General features: G+C 46.2%; 9 protein-coding genes across 9 annotated transcripts; 4 read left to right on the top strand and 5 right to left on the bottom strand.

Annotated features, from left to right (window-relative positions):
• Positions 1-35: 35 nt before the first annotated feature.
• LOC126318279 (uncharacterized) lies at positions 36-3,972 on the bottom strand. Its single transcript, XM_049993275.1, has 4 exons — positions 3,908-3,972; positions 3,625-3,705; positions 3,434-3,541; positions 36-3,366 (listed from the first exon to the last, which is right to left on the bottom strand). Exons 1-4 carry the CDS (start codon positions 3,946-3,948, stop codon positions 693-695), a joined length of 2,904 nt encoding a protein of 967 aa, XP_049849232.1. The 5' UTR covers positions 3,949-3,972; the 3' UTR covers positions 36-692.
• On the top strand, positions 3,447-8,651 carry LOC126318277 (uncharacterized). The gene is made up of 4 exons (XM_049993270.1): positions 3,447-4,889; positions 5,029-5,106; positions 5,188-5,331; positions 5,674-8,651. The coding sequence occupies exons 1-4, from the start codon at positions 4,712-4,714 to the stop codon at positions 8,295-8,297; spliced, it is 3,024 nt and encodes a 1,007-aa protein (XP_049849227.1). The 5' UTR covers positions 3,447-4,711; the 3' UTR covers positions 8,298-8,651.
• Positions 6,050-11,386, bottom strand: LOC126318281 (cullin-3-like). The gene is made up of 4 exons (XM_049993277.1): positions 11,162-11,386; positions 10,948-10,981; positions 10,625-10,783; positions 6,050-10,483 (listed from the first exon to the last, which is right to left on the bottom strand). Exons 1-4 carry the CDS (start codon positions 11,314-11,316, stop codon positions 8,642-8,644), a joined length of 2,190 nt encoding a protein of 729 aa, XP_049849234.1. The 5' UTR covers positions 11,317-11,386; the 3' UTR covers positions 6,050-8,641.
• A 69-nt stretch (positions 11,387-11,455) lies between these two features.
• LOC126318293 (pyridoxal kinase-like) lies at positions 11,456-13,954 on the top strand. The gene is made up of 5 exons (XM_049993289.1): positions 11,456-11,499; positions 11,594-11,696; positions 11,816-11,920; positions 12,029-12,112; positions 12,188-13,954. The coding sequence occupies exons 1-5, from the start codon at positions 11,464-11,466 to the stop codon at positions 12,763-12,765; spliced, it is 906 nt and encodes a 301-aa protein (XP_049849246.1). The 5' UTR covers positions 11,456-11,463; the 3' UTR covers positions 12,766-13,954.
• A 3,764-nt stretch (positions 13,955-17,718) lies between these two features.
• LOC126318358 (uncharacterized) lies at positions 17,719-18,408 on the bottom strand. Its single transcript, XM_049993349.1, has one exon. It carries the CDS (start codon positions 18,406-18,408, stop codon positions 17,719-17,721), a length of 690 nt encoding a protein of 229 aa, XP_049849306.1.
• Positions 18,409-19,782: 1,374 nt separating this feature from the next.
• Positions 19,783-23,772, top strand: LOC126318274 (uncharacterized). The gene is made up of 3 exons (XM_049993267.1): positions 19,783-19,791; positions 20,038-20,303; positions 20,407-23,772. Exons 2-3 carry the CDS (start codon positions 20,052-20,054, stop codon positions 23,707-23,709), a joined length of 3,555 nt encoding a protein of 1,184 aa, XP_049849224.1. The 5' UTR covers positions 19,783-19,791; positions 20,038-20,051; the 3' UTR covers positions 23,710-23,772.
• On the bottom strand, positions 23,013-25,182 carry LOC126318290 (uncharacterized). Its single transcript, XM_049993286.1, has 3 exons — positions 24,953-25,182; positions 24,654-24,727; positions 23,013-24,572 (listed from the first exon to the last, which is right to left on the bottom strand). Exons 1-3 carry the CDS (start codon positions 25,158-25,160, stop codon positions 23,784-23,786), a joined length of 1,071 nt encoding a protein of 356 aa, XP_049849243.1. The 5' UTR covers positions 25,161-25,182; the 3' UTR covers positions 23,013-23,783.
• A 177-nt stretch (positions 25,183-25,359) lies between these two features.
• LOC126318295 (RNA-binding motif protein, X-linked 2-like) lies at positions 25,360-26,335 on the top strand. The gene is made up of 2 exons (XM_049993291.1): positions 25,360-25,576; positions 25,660-26,335. The coding sequence occupies exons 1-2, from the start codon at positions 25,413-25,415 to the stop codon at positions 26,069-26,071; spliced, it is 576 nt and encodes a 191-aa protein (XP_049849248.1). The 5' UTR covers positions 25,360-25,412; the 3' UTR covers positions 26,072-26,335.
• Positions 26,336-26,410: 75 nt separating this feature from the next.
• On the bottom strand, positions 26,411-27,927 carry LOC126318287 (protein CLP1 homolog). Its single transcript, XM_049993284.1, has 3 exons — positions 27,818-27,927; positions 27,606-27,682; positions 26,411-27,548 (listed from the first exon to the last, which is right to left on the bottom strand). The coding sequence occupies exons 1-3, from the start codon at positions 27,914-27,916 to the stop codon at positions 26,444-26,446; spliced, it is 1,281 nt and encodes a 426-aa protein (XP_049849241.1). The 5' UTR covers positions 27,917-27,927; the 3' UTR covers positions 26,411-26,443.
• Positions 27,928-27,929: the final 2 nt, after the last annotated feature.

Below are 27,929 nucleotides of genomic sequence, written 5' to 3'. Positions count from 1 at the left end.
AACCCGAATCCGATCACCTCTATCTGTATTGTGCATTCATTGCGAGGAGGGAACTCCTCAAAAATCATTTGCGTCCTTTTAAAAAAAAAATGTCACACATCACCGCACGTTGTAGGCAACACGCGCTTCGTCGTACGGAGTTCGGGGCGGCTCGCTCCACACGCCTTCGACGCCACCACTTTTTTACTTGCTCGGCGGCTTGGCGCGGGGAGGCTGCGTAACCGGCGTCGGGGCCACCCGCACCACTCGCGGGGTCCAAACCCACGCAGCGCCGAAAATTCAAACCCCAAAAAGAAAAAACAAACGTCCCGCTCCCAGGGAGAGAGAGCAGGTCGGCACCACCTTTTTACTATATGCAGGGTTATACACAACAAACTCGTTTTCAACGCCTGACATCCCCGCGGCCTCTCTTTTGTGTGTGTACGCGCTGTACGCGCGTTCTTCACAGGCGCCGAATCGAGACTTCACTGGATCGTTCAGAGCCGCTGAAATGTCGGCGTCCGCCCCCGCGCGAGAGGGTCAGTCCCCTGTCACCACAGTCCGCGGTTGTTGTGGAGACGCTCTCGCGACTTTTTCAGGCCTGCTTGCATCGGTACACCATTTGGTGTTCGCTGTGCGACAACTCGACCTCGGGCCCAGAGACGTCAAATGCCGCTCAGAGAGTGATTGCCGCATTGTTCGTGCATCACAGTTCAGGGGTTGCCCATGTATTGCGCGTTCATCGAGTAGTTGTTGGTGCTTCTGGGGCCGCTCATGTTCAAATACTGCGCGGCGTTCGTCGGGTTGTTGCTGGCGTAATTGGCTCGGGGGTCGCTTGAGTATTGCGCGGTGTTCGTCGGGTGCCCCGTGCTGCCGACTGCATTCGAGTACTGCGCGGCGCTTGCCGGGTTGTTTGCATAACTGTCGGCTCGAAAATCATTCGCGCTTGAATATTGTGTGGCGTTCGTCGGATGGCTAGTGCGGCCGCCCGTGTTCGGGTACCGCGCAGCGCTTGCCGGACCGCTTGCGTACTCGGCTCGAGAGTCACCCGCATTTGAGTATTGAACAGCGTTCGTCGGGCGGCCCGCGTAGTTGCTCGAGTATTGCGCGGCGTTCGTCGCGTTGTTGCTTTCGTAATTGGCTCGAGAGTCGCCCGCATTCGAGTAATGCGCAGTGTTCGTCGGGTTGTTGCTGGCGTAATTGGCTCGAAGGTCGCTCGCGCTCGAGTATTGCGCGGCGTTTGTCGGGTTGTTGCTGGCGTAATTGGCTCGAAGGTCGCTCACGCTTGAGTATTGCGCGGCGTTTGTCGGGTTATTGCCTGCGTAGCTGGCTCGAGAGTCGCTCGCGCTCGAGTATTGCGCGGCGTTTGTCGGGTTATTGCCTGCGTAGCTGGCTCGAGAGTCGCTCGCGCTCGAGTACGGCGCAGCGCTCGTCGGATGACTTGTGTAGCTGCCCGTGTTCGAGTATTGCGCGGCATTCGTAGAGTTGTTGCTCACACAATTGGCTGCAGAGTCGCTCGCACTCGAGTGTGGCGCAGCGTTCGTTGGCTGGGTTGCGTAGTTGCCCGTGTTCGAGTGTTGCGCGGCACCCATCGAATTGTTGCTCGCGAAGTTGGCTCGAGAACCGCCCGTATTTGAATATGGCGCAGCGTTCGTCAGACCGCTCGCGTAGTTGCCCATACTCGAATACGGCGCAGTGTTCGCCGGATTGCACACATAACCGGCCCGAGGATCGCTCGCGTTCGCGTACTGAGCGGCGCTCCCCGGATTGCTTGTGTAGTCGCCTCTAGAATTCGTCGCGCTCGAGCGGTTGCCGCCGTACCTGCCGTCAACGGACGAGTTAGGATTCATCTGGCCCGGTCCGAGCCCCGGGCTCGCTGTCGCAGTCGGGTAGCCGCCGTTGTAGCTCGTCGAGCCGCTCGCGCCGGAATAGGCGCCGCCGCCGTAGCCCACCCAAGCACCTCTGTCATACTGCGAGGAATGCGTCGAGTTCTGAAGCTGTGTGACCGCCCCAGCGGGCTGCGAAGGAAACGCGGTGTACAAGCCCCCCTGGTAATGCTGCGCCTGGGACGAGTGAGAGGACGGATTCGGAGCAGTCGCTGTTCGGAGAACGCCAGGCTGGTAATACGACGACGGACCGTATTGGTACGAGCCAGCCAAATATCCGGAATTTTGCCAGGAATAGAGGTCTCCAGAAGCACTGCTGGCCAGCACCCCGCCGGAAGAAGGAGGGTAGAAACTCAGTTGACCAGCCAAGTTGGACCGTTGCTGATAAGACTGACGACTCACGACATGTTGGCCACTCGCGACCGAACGATCGGCCGTCTGACTACCTCCGGGAAACGGCTGCTGATGCTGGTAATACACCAACGAGTCTCGCTGAGACTGCTTGCTCGCAACGGGGCGCTGAGGATCCAGTGAAACGCGCTGTATATCGCTGGCAAGAGATTCAGGCGCAAACGACTGCTGCTTGAGAGGAACCACCTGTTGGTCCTGAAAATTCCCCCTGTCGGAATCGAGGACACTCTGAGACGGCCTCGAAGTGCAAGCCGGACTCACTTCAGCTTCATCTCGATACTTCTCTTCGTCTGGATAACCTCTCACCGACTTGCCCTTCTGCTGGTCACCCCTTCCGTCCAAAACCACGGACTCGTCTCGACCGGACTGGGCCCCGCTTTCCGCTCTCCTCCTCGGCAATATGTCGTACTTCGAAGTGTTGCTAATCATACGAACCTCCTTGGACTCTCTGGCCCTGGCGCTCTTATCGGACCTCAAATAATTAATGACCGAAATCCACTCTTGCGCCTCCGTTTTGCTGCCCGTCCGAAAAGTATAATGCGCGTCGGTCATCCGAATCACCCAGTAGTGATACTCCGTAGCCCTTTGATCCGGCGAAATGTCGACAAACACCATCTTGCTCAAAAACAAACGCTGCTTCTCCTTCATCCTGTTGGCGTAAATACCCAAAAAATCATCAGTCAACGCCAACCAACGCATCTTCCAACCTATAACGCCACTCTTCTTGCTCATAGGACCCTCCTTCCAAATACCAACTCTAGACCTCGCCGGCAACTCTATCTTCGCGAGCTGGTCCCCCTCTCCCCCCTGCACAGCCGCGCGCTTGGAGCCGGAATCGGACTTGAGCTGGATGACGCCGCCGTTGTACCCACGCATCACCTTCTTGTAATTCGAACGAGGCTCTCTGGAGTCGTACTGCCTACCAATTCCCTTCACTTCGTCATCGAGCACTATGTAATAAGGGTCCAGCCCAAGGTCCTTGAGCTCCACCCCGAACAGCGCGTGGTAAAACGCGCTCTCCAGCTTCTCTGCCGTGCTTTCCGGATAGGGCTGCCAGTCCCCCTGAGTGCCCTTCCAAAACCATGTACCTCTAAAATTCGTACGCAGAAAGTTCGTTAAAAAAAATAAAAACCAAATTTGAAAGCTGCAAGACGTACCTAAGAATAGGACACTTTTCTTCCGTGTTTCTTGGATCATATTGTACCCGCTGATCCAAATCACAGACATATTTCTTGTCCGTCACTTCGCAAGTTGTACCTCCAGTTCTCGAAAAATAGAGAAACAGACACGTCGAAACTGTCAGCAAGCACAAAACGGGCGCACGAAATTCGCTCTGCTCCTCACCTACCTCGAAATAAGCTCTAGCGTGTCACTGTCGCAGCTGTCGTACTCTTTCCATCTATAGTCTGTTTTGTCCTGCCAGAACCACCTGCGAACAAGTTTCGGTGAGTCACGTCAGGGAGGGCGCCAGAAACCCGACGAATTGAACGCGTGAGAGCGAATTTTTAGGGACAGAACAAAAGGCCCAATTCTGACAACAACGACCGAACCGAAACGCTCGCGCGCTTGGTAACATCGCACAGGCACACACCACTAACACCGATCGGGCAGCGAGCGAGTGCGACACGTACCGAGGTAGAGGCTCTGTTTGGCAACTCAGATTACCACTCATAGTCAAAAAGAATAACTAAAATTTGGCCAAAATGATTTCTGAAATATGACAAGCGTATTTGGCCCAACCCCAAAAATTTGTCTTACCAACAAAATCATGGTAGACTCGTAAGCGCGAACGGAGCCCACGCACCCCAGAGGGTTACGAGCGCTTCTCCCAAAGAGCAGGGACGACGCCGCCGCCGTGTGCTCAACTCACTCTTCACGCATTCTCGGAGACAAACACTCTCCTGCCCATCTGAAAAACCGTCCGCCTACACGCCACTCAGGAAGACTCAAGCACGTATGTCGCGACCCATTGGGCGAACAGCCATAATGCCGCGGCGCCATGCAAAGAGAAAGATACACCACAACATGCAAACAGAAAATCAGAGACCTAAGCACGTCCTCTCCCCTCTTGATGTCACACGCATCATTTGTACCACCCATCAATCATTTACGTGGAAAAATTTTTTTCGTGAATGTTGCTCCTTTCGCAGCTGTGCATCATGGCGCCAATAGGCGATCGTTCTCAAAATCACCCTCCTCTCTGCACTTGAACGCCACCCGGCCAAAAATAATTCGGGCAACACTTGCGCTAAAAAGAAAAAAACTAGGGATCAGAATACTTCTCACGCGGGAATTACAAAACGATAGAAATTAGGAAAAAACGCACAAACATCAACTTTCGCTTTCTGTTTCTCTTTATGTGTAATTCTTGCTCTTAAGGCAAGTTCAAATCAAACTACAGTCTTTTAGATTGCTTGCATACCAGAAGGCAAACCATGGCGTCTGACCTAACTCTCCAAGATTTTTTTGAGAATGTATACACGAGGTCACTGCCTAAGACGCCTTTATTTGGTCAAAGTATCGAAAAACATATGGAAGAACAAAAGAAATACATCAACTTCCTGGATGAGCCTTGGGTAGTCAAAAAGACTTGCGATTTCATAAGACAGTATGGTATGGCTCTCGTCCGCTCCTCTCGAAGAAACAGAGAAAGAGACGTATACATAACGCAATGCACATTAGCACTTTGCTCGAATTTATCTCTGGAGAAGGAAGAAAACTTATTTTTACCGCCTTTACTTCACATCTTTAGGGTTAGAAACTGAGGGAATCTTCAGAGTCCCTGGATCTCAAAAATATGTAAAGGAACTTGTAGCGCTATTTGATGCAGGTAATTCCTAAAAAAATTAAATAGGACGAAATTTTCGCGCTTAGAACCCTATTTCTTACTGCTCATGTTCGTACATATTAGGCCAGAATGTGAATTTTGACAGCTACACGCAGGTCGAGGATGTCGCTGATCTACTCAAGAGGTATCTTCGATCCATTCCAGAGCCGTTGTTTTCTGACGGAACTGATCGGGATTTGCTACAGGCAGAACTCAAGGCGATTTTCGGTAGGTATTTGTTTGTTAGTTTGTTCGAGTCTGGCGGGTAAATTTGTTCCCGCCCGAATCAATAATTTGAAGCATGTGAAGATGATCCTCTCCGCTTGACAACCTTTTTCCGAGAAGGGGAGACCCTCTGCCTTGCGCACGACGCCGAGTCCTTCGAATTCTTTACTGCGCGCATGAGCGCGCAACTTCGTGTCGTATGTGCGCGTTTTCACAATTCGAGAGGGTCGCCTCAGATGCACATCAGCAGTGAATTTTTGAAGTGTCGGCGTGTCAATTTCCCCCCATTTTCCACACAAAGGACGGATAGCTTAACACTTGTCGTTTCAACGAGCTCGCCTCCAGCTGACGAAGACGCCAAGGACATCCCAACGAAAATTCGGAGCGTGGTCATGCGACTTCCCCCGTACCGAAAGACATTGCTGATTGACCTGTTCGACATGCTTCAACACATTAATGCTAATTCCAAAAAGAACAAAATGACATCAGAAAATTTAGCGACGATTTTGGGGAACATGTCAGAGTTTTTGAGCACGGCCCTAACGCCCAGGGAGCGAATGATGCTGGTGTTCACGTTGGTGGAAAACTATCAGGAGGTGTTCGGAAACATGCATCTGTCTCGCGTGTGTGAATTCGAGACGTCAATCGACCCATCAGAAAAAAAAGCTGTCAAAATCTACTTCTACGACGGTACATTCAGGAGCGTGTTCATGTTCGGTAACGAGACGGCCGCTGACCTGAAAAAGAAGGCGCAGATAAAGGTGAGACAGACGACGGACTTGGATACGTCCGGATATCAGCTGTACGAGATCTGGAATTGGCTGCAACGCGAATTAGAAGATGACGAAAACATTCTGAATATGTACGGAAGCGACAACGCGCTTCTGTTTGTGAACCGTTCAGAGTATAGGAAGAAGCCGACGATAAACAGGCAGCTCAGCGATGAGCTGCTCAAGCGCTCCTTGTCAATGCCGAGTGAAGGATACATGAGTGTGTCGGTAGGCACAGCGTCGAAGGGCACCCAAAAACTGTCTAAAGCCACTTCTTTGAAGAAGAAGCGTAGGCAGTACAAAACTGCGCCGGTGAACCAGTCCTCGAAGTCGGACGCCGAAAGGCGGGCTAGGAAGGATTCGATGTCAGAGCTGAACGACTCTCTGAACAAAGAAAGTAGTGAAGAGCCAGTTGCCGACATTGACAATCAGCAGCTCTCGGCTGATAGCTCAACCGTACAATTTTTCGGCTGTTCGATATACAGCGATTGTAGGCTGGAAGACGGGTTCTACGACATTTCCCTGGGAGACTCCGATAAGAGAGAGTTCAACACTGAACAGGGTATACTTGAGATAGATCCTGTGCACCTGTCGAAGGAAATCATAGTGGTTGACGCCAACAGGGATCCTGTGCTGCGGAAGTGTCTGAACATCGCAAGAGAACTGGACAGTCTCTGCAGTTCGGGCATTGCCAGAATCGAGTGCCTCGCGATTTACGTCAGCAAGCTGATGGGCGGAGGCTTTGTTCAGAGCGAACTGCGTAACAGATACGTCCCGATCCCCATGCGCCGCAACATAGTCACCAAGGAGCAAACTAAACAGAACAGCAAGGAGCGCCGAGTAAATATTCTCAAAATTGGGGAGGCAATTTACGGTGACAGCCGTCACCGCGCGATTCTGTTCAAGTACATCGCAGATCGATTGGAACCACCCATCGCGAGTTGCCTAATGAGGAGTTGGATGGGAGGCTCCAACGAGTTTTACTGGAACATCGTGACCAAAGCGAATTGGGACTTACCGCGTTCCGTTTACGTCGACCTGACAGGAAGTTTGACAGGTTCTGGGAGAAAATTTTGCGACTTGGAAGAACCCTTTGTCAAACTTTTGATTAGCACGCTGAATGGACCCTGGGACGCGAACCTGGTGGGCAGCGTCCGAGGCGCGAAACAAGAAAAGCTGGAAGACAAGACTTATTCTGACCTGATCGACGGCTTGGAACCCGCTCCAATTGTGATCACCGCGGCGAATGACGGCGCTGAGGCAAACACTTCCTCGACTGTTTTTCCCGACTCTGTTGTAGTCTTCAGAGAAATGATCTTCCACAACGACACTCACCAAATCTACAGGGCTGGTTGGAACGGCATGACAGTTGTGGTCAAAAAAACTCTAACGCCAAACGGGCTCGGCGACGCCCAGCAAAAGTACTTGGTCAAGACTCTTTCCGCCAAAAAGGAATTGCGCCACGAGAACGTCATACCGACCATCGAATATGGCATCAGAAAAGAAGAGGGCTACTTTTTCGTCATCCTCGAATACATGGCGCAATATTCACTCGGAGACTGGGTGAAGGCTCGATATTATCAGCAGCTGCCGCTTCTCAATCCGTTCTGCATTCTGTTCTACATTCACCATATCGCAAAGGGACTCGAATACCTCCATCAGAAAAACTACTACCACGGCAACCTGACGACCTTGAACGTTTTATTGGACGGCGACAGAGAACCCTATGCGTTTGTCAAACTGATCAATTCGGAGCTGTTTCTTAGCGAGGACTGGGATCCTGCGAACATCGAAGACGACATGCTGTTTTTGCTGGGAGTCGACCAGAAAGATCTCGCTAACTCTCCACGGGAAGCGTACATTCCAATATATCAGAAGGCCGACATATGGCTTCTAGGAATCGTGTGTCTGGAATTGATCACCAAATCCATGCCTGAGTACTCCATCCCAGAACTGTGCACCTCAATCCAAATGCCAGGACTTCTGGAAAGTATGGTGCTACCGACTCATTACGCGCTTCTGAGCCTCATCAGGATGTGCTGCGCGGCCGCTCCGGATCAGCGCCCCACCTCTTCGGAGCTCGTAGCTCTGACCCGAAAATTGATGGAGAAGGAGAACGACGCGGACAGCTGGATGAGCTTACCTCCCACGGAACGCACGACAGCCTATTCTCCTCCTCTTCAACGGAAGAGCGCATAAAAAGGAAGAGAAACTCGGAGAGTGCTGATCAGCGGCTGCCGTCCGTGAATTGTCCTTTTTTGAGTTCGCGTTACAAAAACAACTCTCTGGTTTGCTTGGTTTTGTATTACTAGCAAAGGTGCCTTTTCTTCTCCGTTCTGGCTCGCCCGCGCCACTCCGAGGGAGAGGGGGAGACCGGAGACTGCGCCGCGCTTGCGTGTGTACCAAACGAATAAACTGACTTTTTGTGTGTGGAAGCCGTATTCGCAGCGAGAGTGCACGACGCAACGGCGTAGCGGACGTCTCCTCGCTCTCCAAATATGCAAAAACGCTCGCGGGAGCGTCGACCTCTACTGACCGCGCCGTCACGCCAAATAGATATATACATTTTTGTCTTGGGGGGACCGCTCCATGTACTCTCTTTCGATAAGCAGCTCAATGCGCTTCTTGATCAGGGCGGGGTTGGGTCGGAACCTGGAAGACAGCTGTCTCGTCACTTCGAGGACCAAATGGTTGTGCTCGATGGACTTGCGCATCTTTATCGTCCTAACAATCGCCGCCTCGATCAAAAAGTTGCGGTCTTCCTCTACGCTCTTTTTGGTGATCTCTCGCTCGCTGTCGGTCTCCTTCTTCATCACGTGCATGATCTTGACGCAATGGAGCTTGTGCTTGAATTTCGAGTTGAAAGTGTACCGAGTCGGGCCGTCGGCCGGCTCCTCCTTAATCAAAACCCTGTGTCGACTGTGGGACAACGTCGCCAAGTGACGAGACAGCTCGGATCCGGAGAGCCCAACGGAGTCTTGGATTTCCGGAAGGGTCAGCGTGTCGTGGCGGTTGAACAACAAAAGGATGCACATCTGAATCGTCAAAACGCTCAACTCGTGTCTTCGCGCATCGAAGTGAGCGCGCAAATCGGCAGTCCCCATGTGCATTATCCACGACAAGCGCCTCCCAGTGTGATTATCGTAATAAAACTGGTTGAAAGTGTTGCAGCAAATCTCGAGTTCCGCGGGCACAATACACCTGGCATACACCAAATGCATGGGCCAAAAGCCCATCGTCAAAACGTGAACGTTCAAATCAATCCCGTTCAACAGTGGTGTTTTTCCGGACTTCTCTAGGTAGTTCTTGAATACGGCCGTCGTGTCACAGCTCGTGTTGATGTCGTTGAACATCCCTTCCAGCTTGGAGGTAAACTGATATCCGCACTCGTTTTTCAGGCGCGAAATGACACCCTTCTCAATCTCGCTTCCAACGCGGTTCGACAACAGCCTCTTAGCCAAATGCTGCTTGTAGTACCGCTCAAACACGTCTTTCTCTTGAATGAACCGAAACAGGGCCATCACGTTGTCGAGAATCTTATCGACCTCCACCTCGCCGATCTCTTTGAACCCCTTTCGTAGCAACTCGTCTATGTAGAGACTCAAATACTCCGGCGCGTGCGAATCCAAATTCAAAATGTACTCAAACGCCTGGTTCAGCGCGTGGTGAAAATCGCTGTTGTTTTCAAAAGCGTGCTCCAATATGTAATCAAACTTCGCCTTCAGCTTCAGAAGTGCCGGTATATACGTGTTGTCCTTGCCCTTGTACTCCTCGGTGTTCACAATTTCGTACCCACACTTTTTCAGGTAGTTCGACATGGTATTCTTCATCATCAAGTGCCCCCTCGACACCAACTTGAAAAGCGTATACATGCGCCTGAGATCGTCTATGCGGTCGTCCCTCAACAAACAGACCTCGTTCCCCTCCATCTCAAAAAGCGCCTTCAAGTGACTCGCGATCAGCGTGTCCTTCACCACATCTATAATTTTTGCCTCTGTCTGACTGTCGAAGTAGCTCTGAACACGACAGCGCTCTTCCTTCAAGCGCATCTCGACTCTCTTCAAAAACTGAGAACAGTCGTACTGAGAAATGTAAAATTCGGCCTCTTGCTTATAATAGTTTCTGGATATTTCCAAAAAGGGCCTCTCCAACGTCTCCTCGTACATGTTTTGCGAGTTGGTCCCCAGGTCCACGAACATGGTCGAAATGTTCTTCATCAGCACTCTATCTATCGTCTCTCCCTCGCGCTCTCTTGACACCATGCAAAAAAACGTCTCCAGCAAGGAGGTTCTAATCGGCTCCCTCAAAATGACCCTCGTCCTGAACGTCTCCAAACACAAGTCGTACACGTGCATCAAATTGTTCTGTGGAACGTACATACGATCCTTCACGGTGGAGCAAAGCACAATTAGTAGGACGATTCCGCAATTTTTGACCCCTTCGCCGCTCCCACACAAGCAAACAGCGCAGACAAAACGATCGACAAAGCACGCTTCAAACGCGCCGTAACTCACTCAACGACTTACCATATACAACAAAATGTTACGTATCATAATGATCGAAACTTGGCTTTCCTGCCACGTTGTGTCAACCGCTTTCAGTATGTCCTTTTTGTCCTTCAGCGACGCATATACCTTGTCAAAATGTTCCGATATAACTTCCTGAAGACCTCGATAAAGCTTCTCCTAAACGCAACGGTACAACGGCGACGTGTCAGAACCACCAATCCCCCCCCGCAGGGCTGGAAGACCAGCTGGACAGGACTGCCGCAACGCAGCCCCCCAATCCAGGACAGGACGAAAACCCACAATAACTCAAATCACACGACCCTCCCCTCCCACCGACGTACTCCATACTTGTTAAGGACCATGTTGTAAGCACTTCTGCAAGGGGAAAGGTCAATCAAATGCTCTGTCGTAACCGAATGTCCTGGGGCCTCAGCTCAACATGCGCTGCCGCATTCTAGCACACACAATTTAAAACGAGATAGCCACAAAGCGTGAAACAAACGAAATAAAACATCAAACCAATTTTGACCTCGAGAACAAAGAGAGACGACGGACCTGTACAGTTCTTCGTAGCTCAGGGTCTCGGCCTTTCTTGTAAAAATCTGCTCAATGGCGTTCTTCAACAACATCCATGTGTCCTGCTGAGGACGCTCCAGCTTAGTCTGGTGCCGAAATGGCTTTATAGCTACCCTTGGTCTCGCGCTAGCCATCTACCGAGATTAAGTATATACGAAAAGCCTAAGTGCGGTCGAACAACGAGATAAGACAACAAAAAATGGTAATGTACAGAGGATTTATGTAGACTTTGTGTTTATTAATTTACACAGTTTTTAAATCTTGTGCCCGTTCGTTACAAGATGTCGGCCATACGGGTCCTCTCTATTCAGTCACATGTACATCACCCACGCCTACAGCCTAACCCGATGAACCACAAACCGCCACGCTTTACACGTTCTTACAGCGTTTTTCTGATTTTGCTTTTGTAAGGTTGTTCACGGCTACGTTGGCAACAGGTGCACCTCGTTCGCCCTGCAAATTCATGGCGCTGATGTGGACATCATCAACTCCGTCCAGCTGTCAAATCACACCGGTATGGCACACATTTTCGATCCTCTTTGCGAATACGTCCGTCACTGCCTTTTGCTGAATTGAGAGAGTTCAATGCTAATCTGACCGTAATTGTAAAACACGTCTGTTTGACCCACGCAGGCTATTCAACTTGGACAGGTGAGGCGGTCGGTGCAGACCAAATTTGGGAACTGTACCAAGGTCTTATTAGAAACGACTTAACTGACTACACGCATGTTGTTACTGGTACTCAAAGCCCTTTTTCTCTCATACAGCTCTCTTTATTTTTAAGAGCAGGTCGCTACTAATCTCTCTTACGCGCTCCTAACACTTTTTTTTTTCGATGTGCACCAGGGTACATCAACGAACCGTCAGTGCTGTCAGCCGTTGAAAAAATTGTCAGGGACCTGAAAATCAGGAACCCAAGCATCAAATATTGTTCGTTTCATCGATTCCCCCAAATTGCTCTTTTTTTTCGCCAACTCCTGCTGACTTCTCAACCTGTTTCCTAAGTCTGCGATCCGGTTTTGGGCGACCTTGGAAAGCTGTATCCACTAGTTCCTCGAGAAATGGTCGACATATACAGAGATCGCATTTTGGCATTGGCTCACGTTGTTAAGCTCAATCAAACTGAGCTCGAACATCTCGTCTGTCAGAAAATAACCTGTTTGGACCATGTTCTTTTAGCCATCGACAAGCTGCACCAACTGGATAACATAGCTATGGTCGTTGTATCTAGCGTGTTTCTTGAAAAAGACAAAATTATGATTATCGGCTCAAAAAAAACAGAAAACTCTGGACCAAATGCATCGTTTCAACGCTACTTGATGACGATCAACCAGGTGAAGGAAAACTTCATTGGAACAGGTGATCTGTTTACTTCGTTGTTGTTGGTGTGGACAGAAAAAAAGGACTTCTCGGAAGCTATTCGATACACTGTTTCGGCATTACAAGACGTCATCAACGTCACGGTTCAACAGTTGCCCACTGTTTCATTGAAATTTAAGGAGATCAAACTTGTTCAAAGCAGAGAATTTTTGCTAAACCCCACTCTGCTAGATCCCCCTACCGAAATCAGACCTCTTGACTGAATACTCTACAAGTCTGCCATAGCTACTCTAGATACTTCAGAAAAATAAAAGCTAACTTAGCTATAAATATAGCTGTCAAAATAACCGTCTAATTCCTCGTAGGACATTTCATAGATCGTCGCGATTTCATCGTAGCTATGCTTTCCATTGGTTAATTGACTCAGAGCTTGTATTTTTTTATATTCATCGCCTTGGCAAGTCTCTAGCTTTTGACGAGAGCAGCTAACGGGATATTTGTGGATCCTTCTTATTAAGTTGTTGATCGTGCCAAAGGTAACTAACTTCCTCACATCAATATTTTTTTGGTGTAAATTGACATCTTTGCATAAATCCACGACTCTGTAATCAGGGCCTAGTTTGCAATATAGCCGAAAGATCAGCTGAATCGGTGGACTGGGTCGATTCAAGCGTTTTGCAACGCTGAAGACGCACGCCTTCTGCAATTTGGGGCTCGTATATAGCCTTTGTATGCCATATTCGGCGGTATATAAATTGCTGAATTGAAAAATATCAGTCATCTTGATGTAATTGTAATACAGCAGGTGTTGCAATACATCGATGACAACCTCAACGCTCATATCAGATAAGGTAGCAATTTTTTTGACATGGGCCACCCCATTTATATATGGTATGACATTCCGGAAAGTGATGTCCATGTTTTGTAAATTGCATAAAAGAGAGTTGAGTAGACTACAGTTTGGCATTTGGGTAATCGTATCAACGTCGTACGATATAGGAACGGGAACTTGATAAACGAAAATTTCTTCTAAGTTCCCGTGACAGGTCAACTTCAAATAAATTGTATTTATGGGGTCCACTGGAATTTTTGCACTCATACTGGTATTAATAGAATGAAACAGATTTTCGATAAGTACAGGGAGGGTAGTTACAAATGTACGCCTTTGCGATTCAGAGCAATTTCCGACCTTATTACCGGCGGACAAGTCCGAACAACTCGCACTTTCTAAATTCTCAATTTCGGCTTGCTCGCGCCCAGAAAGGTATCCGTTCTCTCTCTCTAACGTGGTGAGATATTGCGAAAGTTTGACCAAACATTGTTCCAAAGAGACGAAATAATTAGGTAGCATGGGATGCCTATCGTCCACTCCAAACGCTAGATTAAATAGCAAACCATTTCTCGGATATTTAGCATGAAAAAGACAAACGGGAACGCCCATTATCCAGACGTGACATTCCGGAACATGACTATAGTGACAAATAATTAGAAACAGGAACAACTTTCAAAACAAGTATTAAATCAAAAAACCGCTCTCATACACACTAATTGGCCTTCCAGACAAACTAGGCTTTATGATTAAAAATTCAGATATCACGTCAAAAATCTCTGAAGAAACAAAGCTAAGACAAGTTAAGTTGGCCCTATTTTTCCCTATCTCCTAACCCTTGCCAAAAGCTTGTACCCTTCCGGAAGTTGGTGGTCTATTTTTGGGCCGATTGCATTATCAAACACTGCATATAGAATGCCCCTCAGTAGTTTCATGAGGTCTAATTCATTTTACTAATTTCTACCTCTCAATCACAAATAAAATGAACCTGTTTAAAATGCTAAAAAATTTTTTTGACTATGCATTACCAAATCCAATTCTTCTTTTCTTACTTTTTGCTATCCCTGCTACTAACATTGTGTTATGAAAGATCTCACACATGAATTTATATGCCTAGCAGAAGCTGAAAAGACGGCAAAACAGCAGGCTTTTCGTGAACAACTAGAGACATCTCCCTCTAACTCGGCTATTCCAGAAGATGATACAGACCGGCCAGGCAATAAAGTAATCATCAGGAAAACTCAAACTATCCCTAAATCGAAATTCGATGTGGACTGCTTGAATGCTGTACGCAAGCGTGTTGTACTCGTGCTAAGAGTATAAAAAAAAAGTAATTTTGAGCAAATATGCAACATTTGTATATGCAGTTATGCTGACAATAAAGTTTAATACAAACTAGTACGAAGTTTTACAAAATCTTAAAAAATTTCTCCATGAGCGCTCTATGCGCTATCTCCAGAGCCTGGGACATGCCTCTAGTGCAATGCTTTCTCCTGATTTAAGTGGTGAAATGACTGATGAACAGCGAGAGCAATTGGATTCAGAAGTTTGTTTAAAGCTGCGAGATGCTCAAGGATTGATAGAGGCCTTGCAGCAAGACTTTACCGCTCATCAATCATCAATGGTACCACAGAAACAACAAGCAACCCATCAGCTGAGCATTTTGCAGTATTTGGACGATACATTTAAGGAAGTATCCGAGATTTTCGAATCACAGCGCATGCAGCATTTAAACTCGATGATGGAGAAGCGCTATGGCTATTCAAATCGAGTATCTGCACTTGTGAAGGAGGCCCAGCGTTCTAAGCTATTCCAAGAAGCCAAGTTGAGTTCCCACGAGAATTTGAATAGTCCAGAGTTTCAAGATCCTTTTGAATCGCTTGATAATTTGGACCCAAAAATCCAAAAGCAATTAGAGAAAGAAAATGAACTGTTGTTGAGCAAGCTAGAAAGCACTACGAGCGATCTTCGAAATGTAGAAGAGCAGGTAATGGCTATTTTCCAAGCACAAAAAATAATCTCTGAGAATTTGATGCACCACAAAGAAGACATCAATTACATACACAAACAAACGCTTTCAGCACAAATGATGCTTCAATCTGGAAACGATCAGCTGAAAAAGTCAATAGATAGACGAAACACGTTTAGAACGTTTATCGTCATATTCTTCTTAGCTATGAGTTTTATTTTGCTGTTTCTGCATTGGTCTGGGTAAAGAGGTGCTGACTTGCAATATTGTAAATTTATAAAGAGTGCCTGTATCAGTTAGGAGCCTTTTATTGCTTTATCCGCGGCTCTATTATTTTCAGGTGACAGCAATCAAAAACACAAAAAACAAACAGACATTCCTCTTCAGATAGTTAGACCCTTTGAAATTCCCTCTCTGTGGCCAACCTCTCCATTTTGTGCTTGTATAAGAGTCAGCGGTCTAGAATTATCATTTTTCACGCAATTTAATTGTTTCACGTGCGCGTCTGCCGCTTGGTTTGAGATATTTAAATAATGAAAGCCTGTTAAAGGATCGCGCCCTTATAGAAGCACTGAATAGCCTGATAAATTTTACGGCCCCTCGTACTACATATGGGCACGTGAAGTAATTGAGTGCTAGCCACTGAGTACCTTTTATCTCTGAAGCACTGATGTGTACGCAAAGGCACGTCCAGGTACTGGTCCATTGATACGCTCCAGCGATACCCACATATGTCAAATACGGTTTTGAAATTGTATCTTGGCATCTAAGAGAGCTTGTAGCAGTGCCACCGAGTAATGACAAAATTCTCAGCAGGTTAAATTCAAAAAGTGTACCAATATGCGCGTTCCTAAAGTCTCTAATACAAGAAGAAAATGAACTCAATTTTAATCGAAATGTCACGAAGTTTCAATATTAGAATTACTAAATGGCGGGCGTGAAATATAATACCGCCGTCTCGGTGTAGTTGAGTGTCAATTAGAGGTTAAACAAATTTTGGTTAATTTTTAGTAAATCAAATTGTTTGTAATTTCTATCGAACCATCCTTGTCTCAAGCACTAATTAAACAGCTAGCTAACAAAGTCTCGAAAATCGTCTCTGGAGTACATTTCGTTATTCCCTAAAATCCTGACTTGTACAAAAAATACATTTTATCATGTTGCAAAGTGACTCGAACACTGCCTTGGGCTACCTGGAAGAATTCAAGCGCTATTCTGAGGAATTTAGAAAAACCGTTCAATATCTCCAGCGAGCGAAGACGGCTACAGGCGAGGAATTCAATACCGCTTGCAAAAGTACCGAAGAATCTGCAAGGACGACTTTTGATAATACATTACATCACATACATTCTCTTTGTTCTCGGATATCAATGTATGTCGAGTCCCAAATTAAAACAGTAGATGCTATGAAACTTCAAGTAGATATACTGAGCGAGGTACAGCTAATAATACTAAGTAATTGTCGTGTCAGATATTTTCAACTGGTTACCCTGCCTTGTTCGTCACTAACCTTGTCCGTCTATCTAATGTTGACGATCGTAACGCCTTCTTTTTTTCGGGTGAGCCGCACTAGCGAATACACATTTTGAAAACCCAGACGAGCATTGCCCCCTTGATTAGTCAAGATGCGGAAATGCCATCTTGTAACACCGAAGACAAAATTGTGCTTCTGAGTGACGGTACGAAAATTCTCTCGCGAATTCTACTCCGGACACAACCGTTTTGGTTCGGTATCAAATAGTCCGAGGCTCTGGAGTTTGTATTTTTTTTCTCAGTCACTTAAGTATGTTGTGTCGTATGTTTGTCATTTGAAAATACAGTAACATGGCAGCTCAATAAGGCCTGACTAATCATCCGTAATGCCTTAGAATCGACAGAGTTAATACCGTTGCAGGAAACCCTTAAACGCGATCCAGATGTACCTATTTCAGTTTATTTAAAGAACCTACCTTCTGTCTATAGACATTGTTTGTGTAAGCCTGCACCAATTCCCATATTGGGATCTTCAACAGATGAATTGGTGATTTCTAGACGTAACTCAGGAAAGCTGAAAGCCAAGTCAAAAACCATGAGGCAAACCAAACACTCTACCCTTAGAGATACAAGTACCCTTCGATCTGTAAATGCGAGCGGTAAACCCAGACCACAAAATTCGAGAAATCAACTTGCAACTAAAGCCCAACCTCCGTTATCGGTATTGACATCGTCATGTGAAGGCTCCCCCTCTGAAAGACGGCGTAGAAAAGATAGAAAGTTCGAAACATCTCGGTCTACCCAAAGATCATCAGGTGAAGCGTCAACGGACACGATCTCTAGTATAACTAAGGACCTGTCATCCATTCATCTATATATCGAATCACAACATTCTTCTAGCGAAGCCTCAGTACCACCTACTGATAACCTCGAGGATTACGTTTCTCAGGCATCTAAGCTTCCACCCCGCCATATCTTATCATCACCACAGCTATCCGGCTCACCGGCATCTTCACCTAACATTCCAGCATCATCGTCACAACCTAGGATCCCGCCTCCACCATCGATCATTCTACCCCCGTCATCTATGATTCTACCACCATCACTTACTACTCCATCATCATCTACTACTCCATCACCATCTACTACTCCATCACCATCAATTACCATTCCACCACCATCTACCATTCCATCACCATCAATTACCATTCCACCACCATCTACCATTCCATCACCATCAATTACCATTCCACCACCATCTACCATTCCATCACCATCAATTACCATTCCACCACCATCTACCATTCCACCACCATCTACCATTCCACCACCATCTACCATTCCACCACCATCTACCATTCCACCACCGCCATCCAACATTCCACCACCACCATCCAACATTCCACCACCACCGTCTAACATTCCACCACCACCATCCAACATTCCACCACCACCATCCAACATTCCACCACCACCGTCTAACATTCCTCCACCACCATCCAACATTCCACCACCACCATCCAACATTCCACCACCACCATCTAGTACCCCTAAATCCCCTTCGATTCCGCCACCCAGCCGGTAATGCTTCTCAAGGAGCGAACTGACAGGTCCGTTCGGAGATATCTGTATCATACGTCTTCACAATCCTCTCGCACTCTACCCACAACGAGATTCTATTATTCCTGTTAACTTCTCAAAATACGCCCGACTAAAGAGGAGTGATATGGCCCGAATGGAACTTCCAAAAGCACGATAGAAGCTATTTCTAAAGGCCGTTACTCGACACAAGACAAAAATAAAAAAATTCGTACCCGCTAAATTCTCCCTCTGGCACATTGCTGATGTGAAACCCGGAGGCTCATAATCGTAAACATGTGTATAACATCAAACCTGTACTTAATACTGTCAAAACTTTGTGCCACACAAGCTGTACAGTTTCTCCCTTCTCATAATATGGTACAAAAAATGTTTGAATGTCTGCATCTCCTATCACGTTCTCTAATGAATTTAATCTTAACCTTTCAAGGGTGTTCAATGAAGTAAATGCATGCAACCCAGCCTTTTATACTGCATATCCGCTATTATACGTGCACGCTTTACATGCATTTTGTACATTGATGTACTTTCCTCTGTCGCGCTCTTGTTCCTGCTTCAAAAGTAAACGGTCGTCGAATGTGCAAGACTGGGGACAAGCTGAACTTTGATACTGGACTTCCAATACGCAAAATTTGGGCTACATGCTTCTTCTTGTGACAGGAAAACGTAGAGCTTGAAGTTTATTTATACAAAAGAGATCTATCTTCTCCTAATTATTTGTTCTTGAACACACATGCCAAGTGTATTTGTACAATTGCTCGAAATGTGCGCAGTTATATCCCTTGGCCATATTCTTTGGCATATGAATGTGTCTCATCTAACATTTGGACAACATGGCTTTACGTCTCTCACAACTCTTTTATGTGTAGGTGGACTAAAATGGTTGAACTCTGACCATTTATTTCTTGGACCCCTTGTCAACGGATCCTCATATTTCATCTTCTTTTTGTTTTTTTCTTTCTGTTTCTGAAGCCAAATGCGATCTTCTTCTTCATGCTGTTCGGCCAGTCTTTGTCTAGCAGTCTTCTCTTGCTCCTTGAAACGTCTCAGCCTATCTTCATTCGCTATCACAGACAAAAAGGCATTGTACATATAAAATTCCGCGTTAGCGTCAATGCCTAGTTCATAGACAGAGACTAGCAGTCTATCAATCACATACCTCTATACTTTCGTTTTTCTACTAACCGATTTGCCGCGCGTGTAGCATATTTATACTTTCCTTCAATGTAGCCGAAGACAGCAATACAAACGACAAGTAGCCATGCATACACGTAGCCTGGGAGATAGAAGTACTCAACAGGAATAATTGAAGACAGTTGATGCTTCATTGGACTGTTTTATTAGAGTTTGTGTTCGACAAAAAAACTCGAAGATTTAAAAGTTGTACCGGACGTTAAAGTTACTATTCTGTCCCACAATGTATGTACGGTAAAGCTGTGATTCTCCCTCTCAAACCCTAAAGACGTTACAGAGAAAAACTACAAATTTTATCTGAATCAACCTACATCCTCTCTAAAACCAGCAAAAAGGAAACAGAAGGAGAAAAGCATATATAAAGAAGCCTGTTTGATTATCAGTTTACACATGCATACGATCTTGTATCGCGACATCTTGCCACCCTCTGTCTTGCGACCTGCGCCGGTTACTCACCTTTCATCACCATAGCTGCTGTAGGGGACATGGACCTGTCTAAAAGTCTCAAACATGTTAAGAGCTTGCACTTGTACAAGAAGCGCAGCACAATTTTCCGACCAAATATCCTTGTGTTTGCTATCATCTATGTCTCAGTTGTTGGGATTTATTTCAAGGTGTTCGGTGTAATTGATTCATGCGTATTCGCGCTTTTGGCAGTGGTAGCTGCTCTCAACTTGATCAGTTTCCTGTTTGTCTATTGGTCAATTGAGTGGGCAACATTGATGAATTATTCTTCGGTATGTCTTTAGCATCTCTGGTTTGACAGACTACATTGTCATTTCGTCGAGTTCCACTATCCGATCTAACGCGCTTTGCTCTCGATTTGGCTTTCTTCATCAGTCTGATATTCAAAATGCCGGCTTTGTCAAGGTTGTCCCAGAAAACCCTCAAAAGGGCAAAAAGGAACTTGTGCCGCTGATAAGAGACAAAAACGACGTACTTTTTTACTACCAAAAACAGAAATATGTGTTCGACTTTGGGGAACATACGTTCATAAAAATAACATCTCCTGTTTCGTTAAGTCTTTGTACATATCTTGATTCAGAAGGACATCAAAGTCAATCAGCCGTCGAAGAGGCACTCCGAAAATATGGAAAAAACGTTTTTGATATTCCATTACCTAGTTTTTGGGAGCTCTATTTGGAGCAGCTATTAGCCCCCTTCTTCGTTTTCCAAGTATTTTGCGTCGCACTTTGGTGCCTCGACGACTACGTCTACTATTCAGTATTCATATTGTGTATGCTGACCCTATTCGAAGCTCTAACTGCCAAGACACGGCTCAATAACGTCTTGGTATTTCGTGGCATGAAAATTCTGGAAAGACCTGTTTCAGTGTATAGAAACAACACTTGGAAAAAAATTTTAAGTGGTGATTTAGTTCCTGGAGATTTATGCATAATTTTGGGCAATAGCGGACAGCAAGTGATCCCCTGCGACATGCTTTTGCTTTCAGGTGGTTGCATCACAAATGAGGCCATGTTAACAGGCGAATCAACACCGCAAATGAAAACCTCGATTCAAAGCCTTGGCGACGATGAATTACAATGCCCACTAAGTTTAATGAAACACAAGCATCACATTGTCTTCGGCGGTACGAGTATACTCCAACATTCGAATCCAGAACACCAAGATAGAAAAAATCTGGTCAAGGATGGGTGCCTAGGTTATGTCCTTCGTACCGGGTTCAATACCTCTCAGGGAAAAATCGTACGTACCATCCTCTACTCTTCGGAACGAGTGACCCAAAACAATCGCGAAATGTTTTTCTTCATCTGCATGCTTCTCTTCTTCGCGCTTTGCTCTTCATTCTACGTCCTTAAAACGGGCCTTGCGGACCCCTTGCGCAAACGCTGGAAGCTCTTCTTAGAATGCGCAATGATCATCACCAGTGTCGTTCCACCGGAGCTGCCGATGGAGCTATCTCTCGCCATCAATACGGCAATGCTCAGCTTGGCTCGAGAAAGCGTTTTCTGTATAGAACCCTTTCGAATTCTGTACTCTGGGAAAGCTGATTACTGCGCCTTTGACAAAACAGGAACATTGACATGCGAAAACCTGACTATGAAAGGCTTTGTGCAAATTGACGAACCATTGCTCAGATCACTATCAGCAGCCAGAAAAGATCTTGAAGCGGGCGAGCAAAAGTTTACAGCAGAAAGCAATGCTGGTTCGCAATCCTTATCCGTACAAAAGCAGCCTAGAAGTCGTAATTTCAAGAACAACAAATCCAGTTTTAAAGCGCTATCAAAACCCGCTGTACAGAAAGTGTCCACGCACTCGGCCCATGCAACAGGCGTTCTAGATTATGTTGCATACACAAAGGTCGCCGATATTCCATTGAACTCGTTATTCGTCATAATGGGCTGCCATTCTCTGGACATATTGAACGACAACATCATTGGGGACCCACTCGAGATTACTGCCGTCAAATACATTAGCTGCAGCGTACACAACGGACATATGACGACCTTGCCCAAACGGCAAATAACGGTCAAAATACACCGTCATTTTCATTTCGATTCGTCCATCAAATCCATGGCCACCATCGTCTCCGCATCGCGCGGCAACGAATTGAAAGTCTTGGTTAAGGGCGCAGCTGAGGTTGTTCAGTCTTACCTCTCCTCGGTTCCCAAGAATTACGAATATGTATACAAGACATTGACTTTTTTCGGCGGGCGCGTCATTGCACTGGCATGGAAAGACTTACCAAGCACGGCCATGGATAGCATCAAAACAATGGATCGTAAAAGTGTAGAAAGTGAACTGACCTTCGCTGGATTCTTGGTCTTCGATTGTCCACTCAAGCACGACTCATACGAGGCAATCTCGGTTTTAAACAACTCCGGCCACCAAACCGTCATGATCACCGGAGATGCTGCACTTACTGCATGCGAAGTGTCGCGTAGACTACACATTGTCAACAAGCCTGTACTCATACTACAGAAAAACCAAAATGAAGACACCATGACGTGGGTCTCAAACGATGAAAAACAGTCCTTCGAATTTCAAGTAGACCAAGTTTCTGATCTCGCCAAAGAATTCGACCTGTGCATAACAGGCTCAGCAATCCGTCAGCTCTTTTTACTGCCCAATTCGGAAAATTTTATCTCTCACATTCGTATTTTCGCACGCGCTTCTCCAGAAGACAAGACGCAGATCATCATTCTGGCTAAAAAAGCCGGCTTCACAACTTTGATGTGCGGTGATGGAACCAACGACACCGGAGCCCTTAAAAAGGCTCATGTTGGTATCGCTCTGCTGTTAAACGCAAATGACCCCCGCCTACAAAACCTTGGTAGGAACAATCTCTTTTCGAAGTCTGATACTCACACTTTGACTGGCCAGAGGTCTAAAAATGAAAAACTCAACAAAGTAATGAAAAAACTCGAAACGGATCTCAACGAGTCGACTATCGTACAACTCGGAGATGCGTCGATCGCCGCCTCATTCACATCTAAAGGTGCTTCTATATTACCTGTTCTCAGCATCATCCGACAGGGTCGTTGTACACTCGTAACAGCGATGCAAATGTTCAAAATTCTTGCCTTAAACAGTCTAATCAACGCCTATGGACTCAGCGTGCTATACTTGGATGGAATCAAGTATGGCGATATACAAATAACAATTTCAGCTCTTACGACGACGATGTGTTTCTTCAGTATCTCTCGCTCTAAGCCACTAAAAGAGATATCCAGTGAACGTCCAGTATCAAAGATTTTCTGCCCCTACATGCTTTGCTCTGTCCTAGGACAGTCTGCCATACACTTGATATCTCTTATTTTTGTAGTTAGTCAGAGCCAAACCATCCCCAAACCAGCACCCGACGCAGCGTTCGAGCCAAATCTGGTCAATAGTAGTGTTTTTTTGATTAGCAGCTCACAGCAACTGATGACATTCCTCATTAATTACCAGGGATATCCATTTATGCAGAGCATCTATGAAAACAAAACATTTTTCTATACCATCATCTGTATGGCAAGCATCATCATCATATCGGCGACACAACTAATTCCAGAATTTAATACTAGCTTCGAGCTCGTACCATTTACCCCGAGGTTTTCTATCATGTTAATTCTCATGATCCTCATAGAATTTTTTTGCACTTGGCTTCTAGAATTAGGGTGCAAAAAATGGCTGAAATGAAATGCATTATTGTTTTTGCGCAGAAGAGGAACGAGTTATACTATTTGTTATTCCATCATCAAATTTTAGGCCTTTTAAAAATTTTTTTCGTATAGCGTCACTGTTGGCTTGAGCTTGTATTCAACCTGCTTGCTATTCAGTCGCTCTTGAGCGGTTTCATATAGTCTTCTTGTCGTGACTTGTAGCATGTTTATGTACTCCCGCTTATCTTTGAGATCAGGTACCTCCTCTAGCACGGATATCACTTTATCCATTAGATTCATGATTTGTTGGTGACACGTCACTATAACGTCTATCTTTTGGTGTTTAGAATCTATTGACTTGTGCGTTTGTTCTCTCAGTTCCAACACCAACCTGTCTATTTGCTGAAGTTTTAGTTCACTCTCTTTGAGCATTTTGTTTTCTTCGATTTTCTTGAGCAGGGCGACCAAATAATTGTAAAATCTTTCCACAGTTCTAACGATAAGGATGCAACTTGGAATAATGCATCTGTTCTCTTCTATTTGTCTCACATTATCATTCTTGTACTGCATTTCATCTTCATAGATGATAGCAGGGTGCTGAAACTCGGTTTGAAGCGTGGCGGCGAAGGACTCCATCGCCTGATTCTCGGCAAGGATTAATATGATGTGTTGTTTCAGGCTGGTGTACCAAGGCAGACTGTTCAATTCTTCGATGTAATTCCACATTTTGTCGAGGGATTGTCTGGATTTGGCTCGGTCGGGTGTAGCTACCAAAAAAAAAGCAAAGGAGATAAACGCATCGAGAAATTTACAGGTCAGGGCGTTCGCCGGTTTTTCAAGCTCAGGCATAGAGATGAAATGAAGTATCCACCTAGACATATTTACAAAATTGTACAATGCCTTTCGAATCCCATTTAAATAAAATTACTCGTTTAGAGTTAGATATCCATTCACATAGAGGTTAGAGCAAAAAAGACGTACACTTCCCATACTCCGAATAATATCGCAGGCCGTTTTCAGTTTAATGGAAGCATCTTCGGTATCAGCCTCTAGAACTTTTAGTGAACACATGCCGAATTTGTAAGCTCAGACATCTCTAAGGGAAAGATCTAGAAAACGCGAAACGGCATTCGAGGCTCCATCGAGAAGCAAAGACGCTATGTAGGTAGGTCGTGGACGCAAGAAATTAAGGCAAATTCAAATTCTCGACATCACAGGAAAACAGCCAAACTTCTGTGTATCAGGGTACGACTATTGAAGCTCCATTTTTTATAGCGTACATTCGTCTTTAATTCTGCGTATTTTCTCGAGCATGCAAGAGAAGCTCATTTTCATGACTGTAGTAGTCACTGGCCGAAAAGGAGGCTTCGAGCCATCTTCAGGCAAAGCGTTTGTTCCAATCCTTTTTTGCAAGGATTTTGTGATTTCCATAATAGAATTAAACTCGTCAATGTCAATCGGGAGCTTCACATCACCCGTGAGGGACATTTCACGCGTTACAAGATGTAGGCGTAATAAAAAAAGAGTGTTTTAAAGCGGGCTCAGCAATCAACTAATAAAAATTGTAAATATTGAACCAAACAAGCATGAAGAGAAATGAGCAATTTTTTTCGGCGTGACTAAAGAGTGTTGAATATCATCGAATAGTAATGGTATCTTCATATTTCTCTTGTTGAGGACAGGCACAAGTTGACTTGATTCCATATCTCCCTGAGCTATCTCGTCAGGCGAGTGTACTAAATGAACCGGATCAAAGCTATCGATTTAGCAAATCAAAAGGAGTTAAAGCTTGGCATATCAGACTCCGCCAGCTGGCACGCGGACTATGCGCATTCCCCCTACATTTATGTCGGGGGACTTCCTTTCGATCTCACCGAGGGTGATATCATAACTGTTTTTTCTCAGTATGTGCAAAAAAGAATTGTGTCTATTGGGAGTGGCGTTATTACCGCATCCTCTTGCTGAACGAGCTGCCCGTGTGTCGTAGGTATGGATACGTTGAGCACATCAATTTGATTCGTGACAAGAAGACAGGGAAGTCGAAGGGTTTTTGTTTCCTTGGATACGCTGACGTGAGAAGTACCGTTTTGGCCGTCGACAACCTCAACGGCATTAACTTGGTCGGTCGGCGTATCAGTGTCGACCATGTGAAAAAGTACAACAGGCCAGAAAAAGAGCACTCTGAAGAAAGTGCAGAGCCCAATTTGGAGGACGCTCACAAGAAAGACCACGACCGAGCACATAGAAAAGAATCGAAAAGAAAGAGGGAGCAGAAGCTTTTGGACGCCATGAGGAGGGCCGTGAGTCAAGACAGGCATACGCAGGAAGAGTTGTTGGAGGAATACACAAAGAAAAAAAAGGCAAGGGAAGAAAGAAAAAGCACGTCGAGGGTGGATTGAAAAAGGTTCCCATTTTATCGCAGAAGCGCGAAAGACGTTAAAATGGTGCGTCTTTGTTTGTCCCTCGAATGGGAATGCGAGATAGGGTTACCATCCGCGGCGTTGAGCTGCCCTATGCGGTGTCAGGCGTGGCTGTTTTTTTAGCAGGTGAGTCCGTTAGACGGTACGGTACACTCGAAAGGCGGACCTCGTGCTGCGCGCGACTGCATGAATGCAAGCACCGAATTTGACAAGACTCCGCCTCGCGTCAGTTGCGATGTCTATACCGAGCCCGTGCGTTCGAATTTGTGTACACAACTGCTCAAAAAAAAAACAGAGAAAAAGGCGGATTCTGATACGAAAAAAAACACGTTAAGGCAAATGCCCCGTGATTTAGGAAGAGGAGTCTGTGAATTTCAAATTGCTCATGATCAAAAATGTCCCAGGCAAGTCGTCCAAATTAGGTGCTAGGCACTTCATAAAATTTTTTTCTTGATTGACGTCTATGACGCGCAGAAATCCTGCCACGTTGGAGGAGATGATTGTGTCTTCGCTTGTGGCTCTGGAAACGGCCAAAATAGCGTGTTGTGTGGGGGTCACTGTGACAACACGTAGAGCCTCTTCCTGAGCTTGGTGTCCAATAGGCATGGCCGACATGGGTGCAATGGGCTTCTGAATGACTTTATATATTGAGACTTTGCTAAAAGGGACGACAATATTACGCGGGAGGTATTCTCGGTGCGCGCCGTAGAAGTATTCTCTGACCTTCGCATCTCGGGTAGCCTTCCTCCATTCTGTGTCTCTAATCACAACGCCCGGAGATTTGGGGACGTTGATGACTTGGGCGTGACTCAGCTCCGTTTTCTCGTTCAAATAAGTTGAAATGGAATGGTAGAGTTTGTCGTAAGAAATGATCAAAATAACGCTAGGAACGAACGTCGCGATGGCCGCATAGATCAGTTTGAGGCCGGCACCGTCAACCCACCCGCATGTATTAACGATCCACCCCGACGCGAGGACGTCCGGGTCCATTTGGTCTCTTTGAAGCAAGGCGTTAGCCAAGTTTTGCATTTGAGTGATGTAAAGCTTTTGGTTATCGCCCGGACTCACGGATCCATAGAAATAGGTCAGGGGAATGCACTGTCCGTAGGTGTCAACAGAAAGCTGCGGTTTGTCAATGACGCAGGCCGAAAGAGTCCCTGGAATGGTCAAAGAGTTCTGTCCGACGTCCAAATCAACGAGCGTGACTTTCTCACCTAGTCGCGCAGCGTAATTGGTCAAAATGCTGCACAACGTGCTTTTTCCGCTGTCAGTTGGCGCCACCACCAGGACGCGGGGCCCATGCACCGACTTCTTCGCGTCCTGACGGGCTTTCTGGCGATAGGATTGAAGCACATGGTGAATATTCAAATAAAACTTCATTTGCGTGTCGTTCGCCACGTAAGCCTGGCAGGTCCCCTCAATCAAAATCTGACATCCGCTCCACGTAAAGACGTGGCTAGTCACGGCAAAAACGAGCGTTAGAAAAGACAATGCAGGCGCGCGAACAACTTACGTTTTGATGTCTTTGAAGACGTATTCGGTATCTCCAGCGAGTTCTGTGCCGTTGATTTCGGCCGTTCCATCCACCAGCTAGGGAGGTTTCTCGTTTGTCGACACAATGACGGGGTCACTTTAGAGCGAAGAGGGGGGCAAAAGGTGCGATAAAACTAAAGGTTTGATACACAAAAGGCGTGACCGGTAAATGGTTAAATTTGTGTGTCTTACCTTCAGCAATATAGAAGATCCAAAGGCGACTTCGAACCGGAGTTCATCTTCTGGGCGAAGGTCCCACGTTTTCCTGTTGCCTTTGTTATGTTCAATCATAGAAGAAGGACAC

This window comes from Schistocerca gregaria, unplaced genomic scaffold, assembly GCF_023897955.1.
Source record: "Schistocerca gregaria isolate iqSchGreg1 unplaced genomic scaffold, iqSchGreg1.2 ptg000665l, whole genome shotgun sequence".
NCBI lineage: Eukaryota > Metazoa > Arthropoda > Insecta > Orthoptera > Acrididae > Schistocerca > Schistocerca gregaria.
Note: the sequence above shows the minus strand (reverse complement) of the source record. Positions and strands in the feature narration are given on the sequence as shown.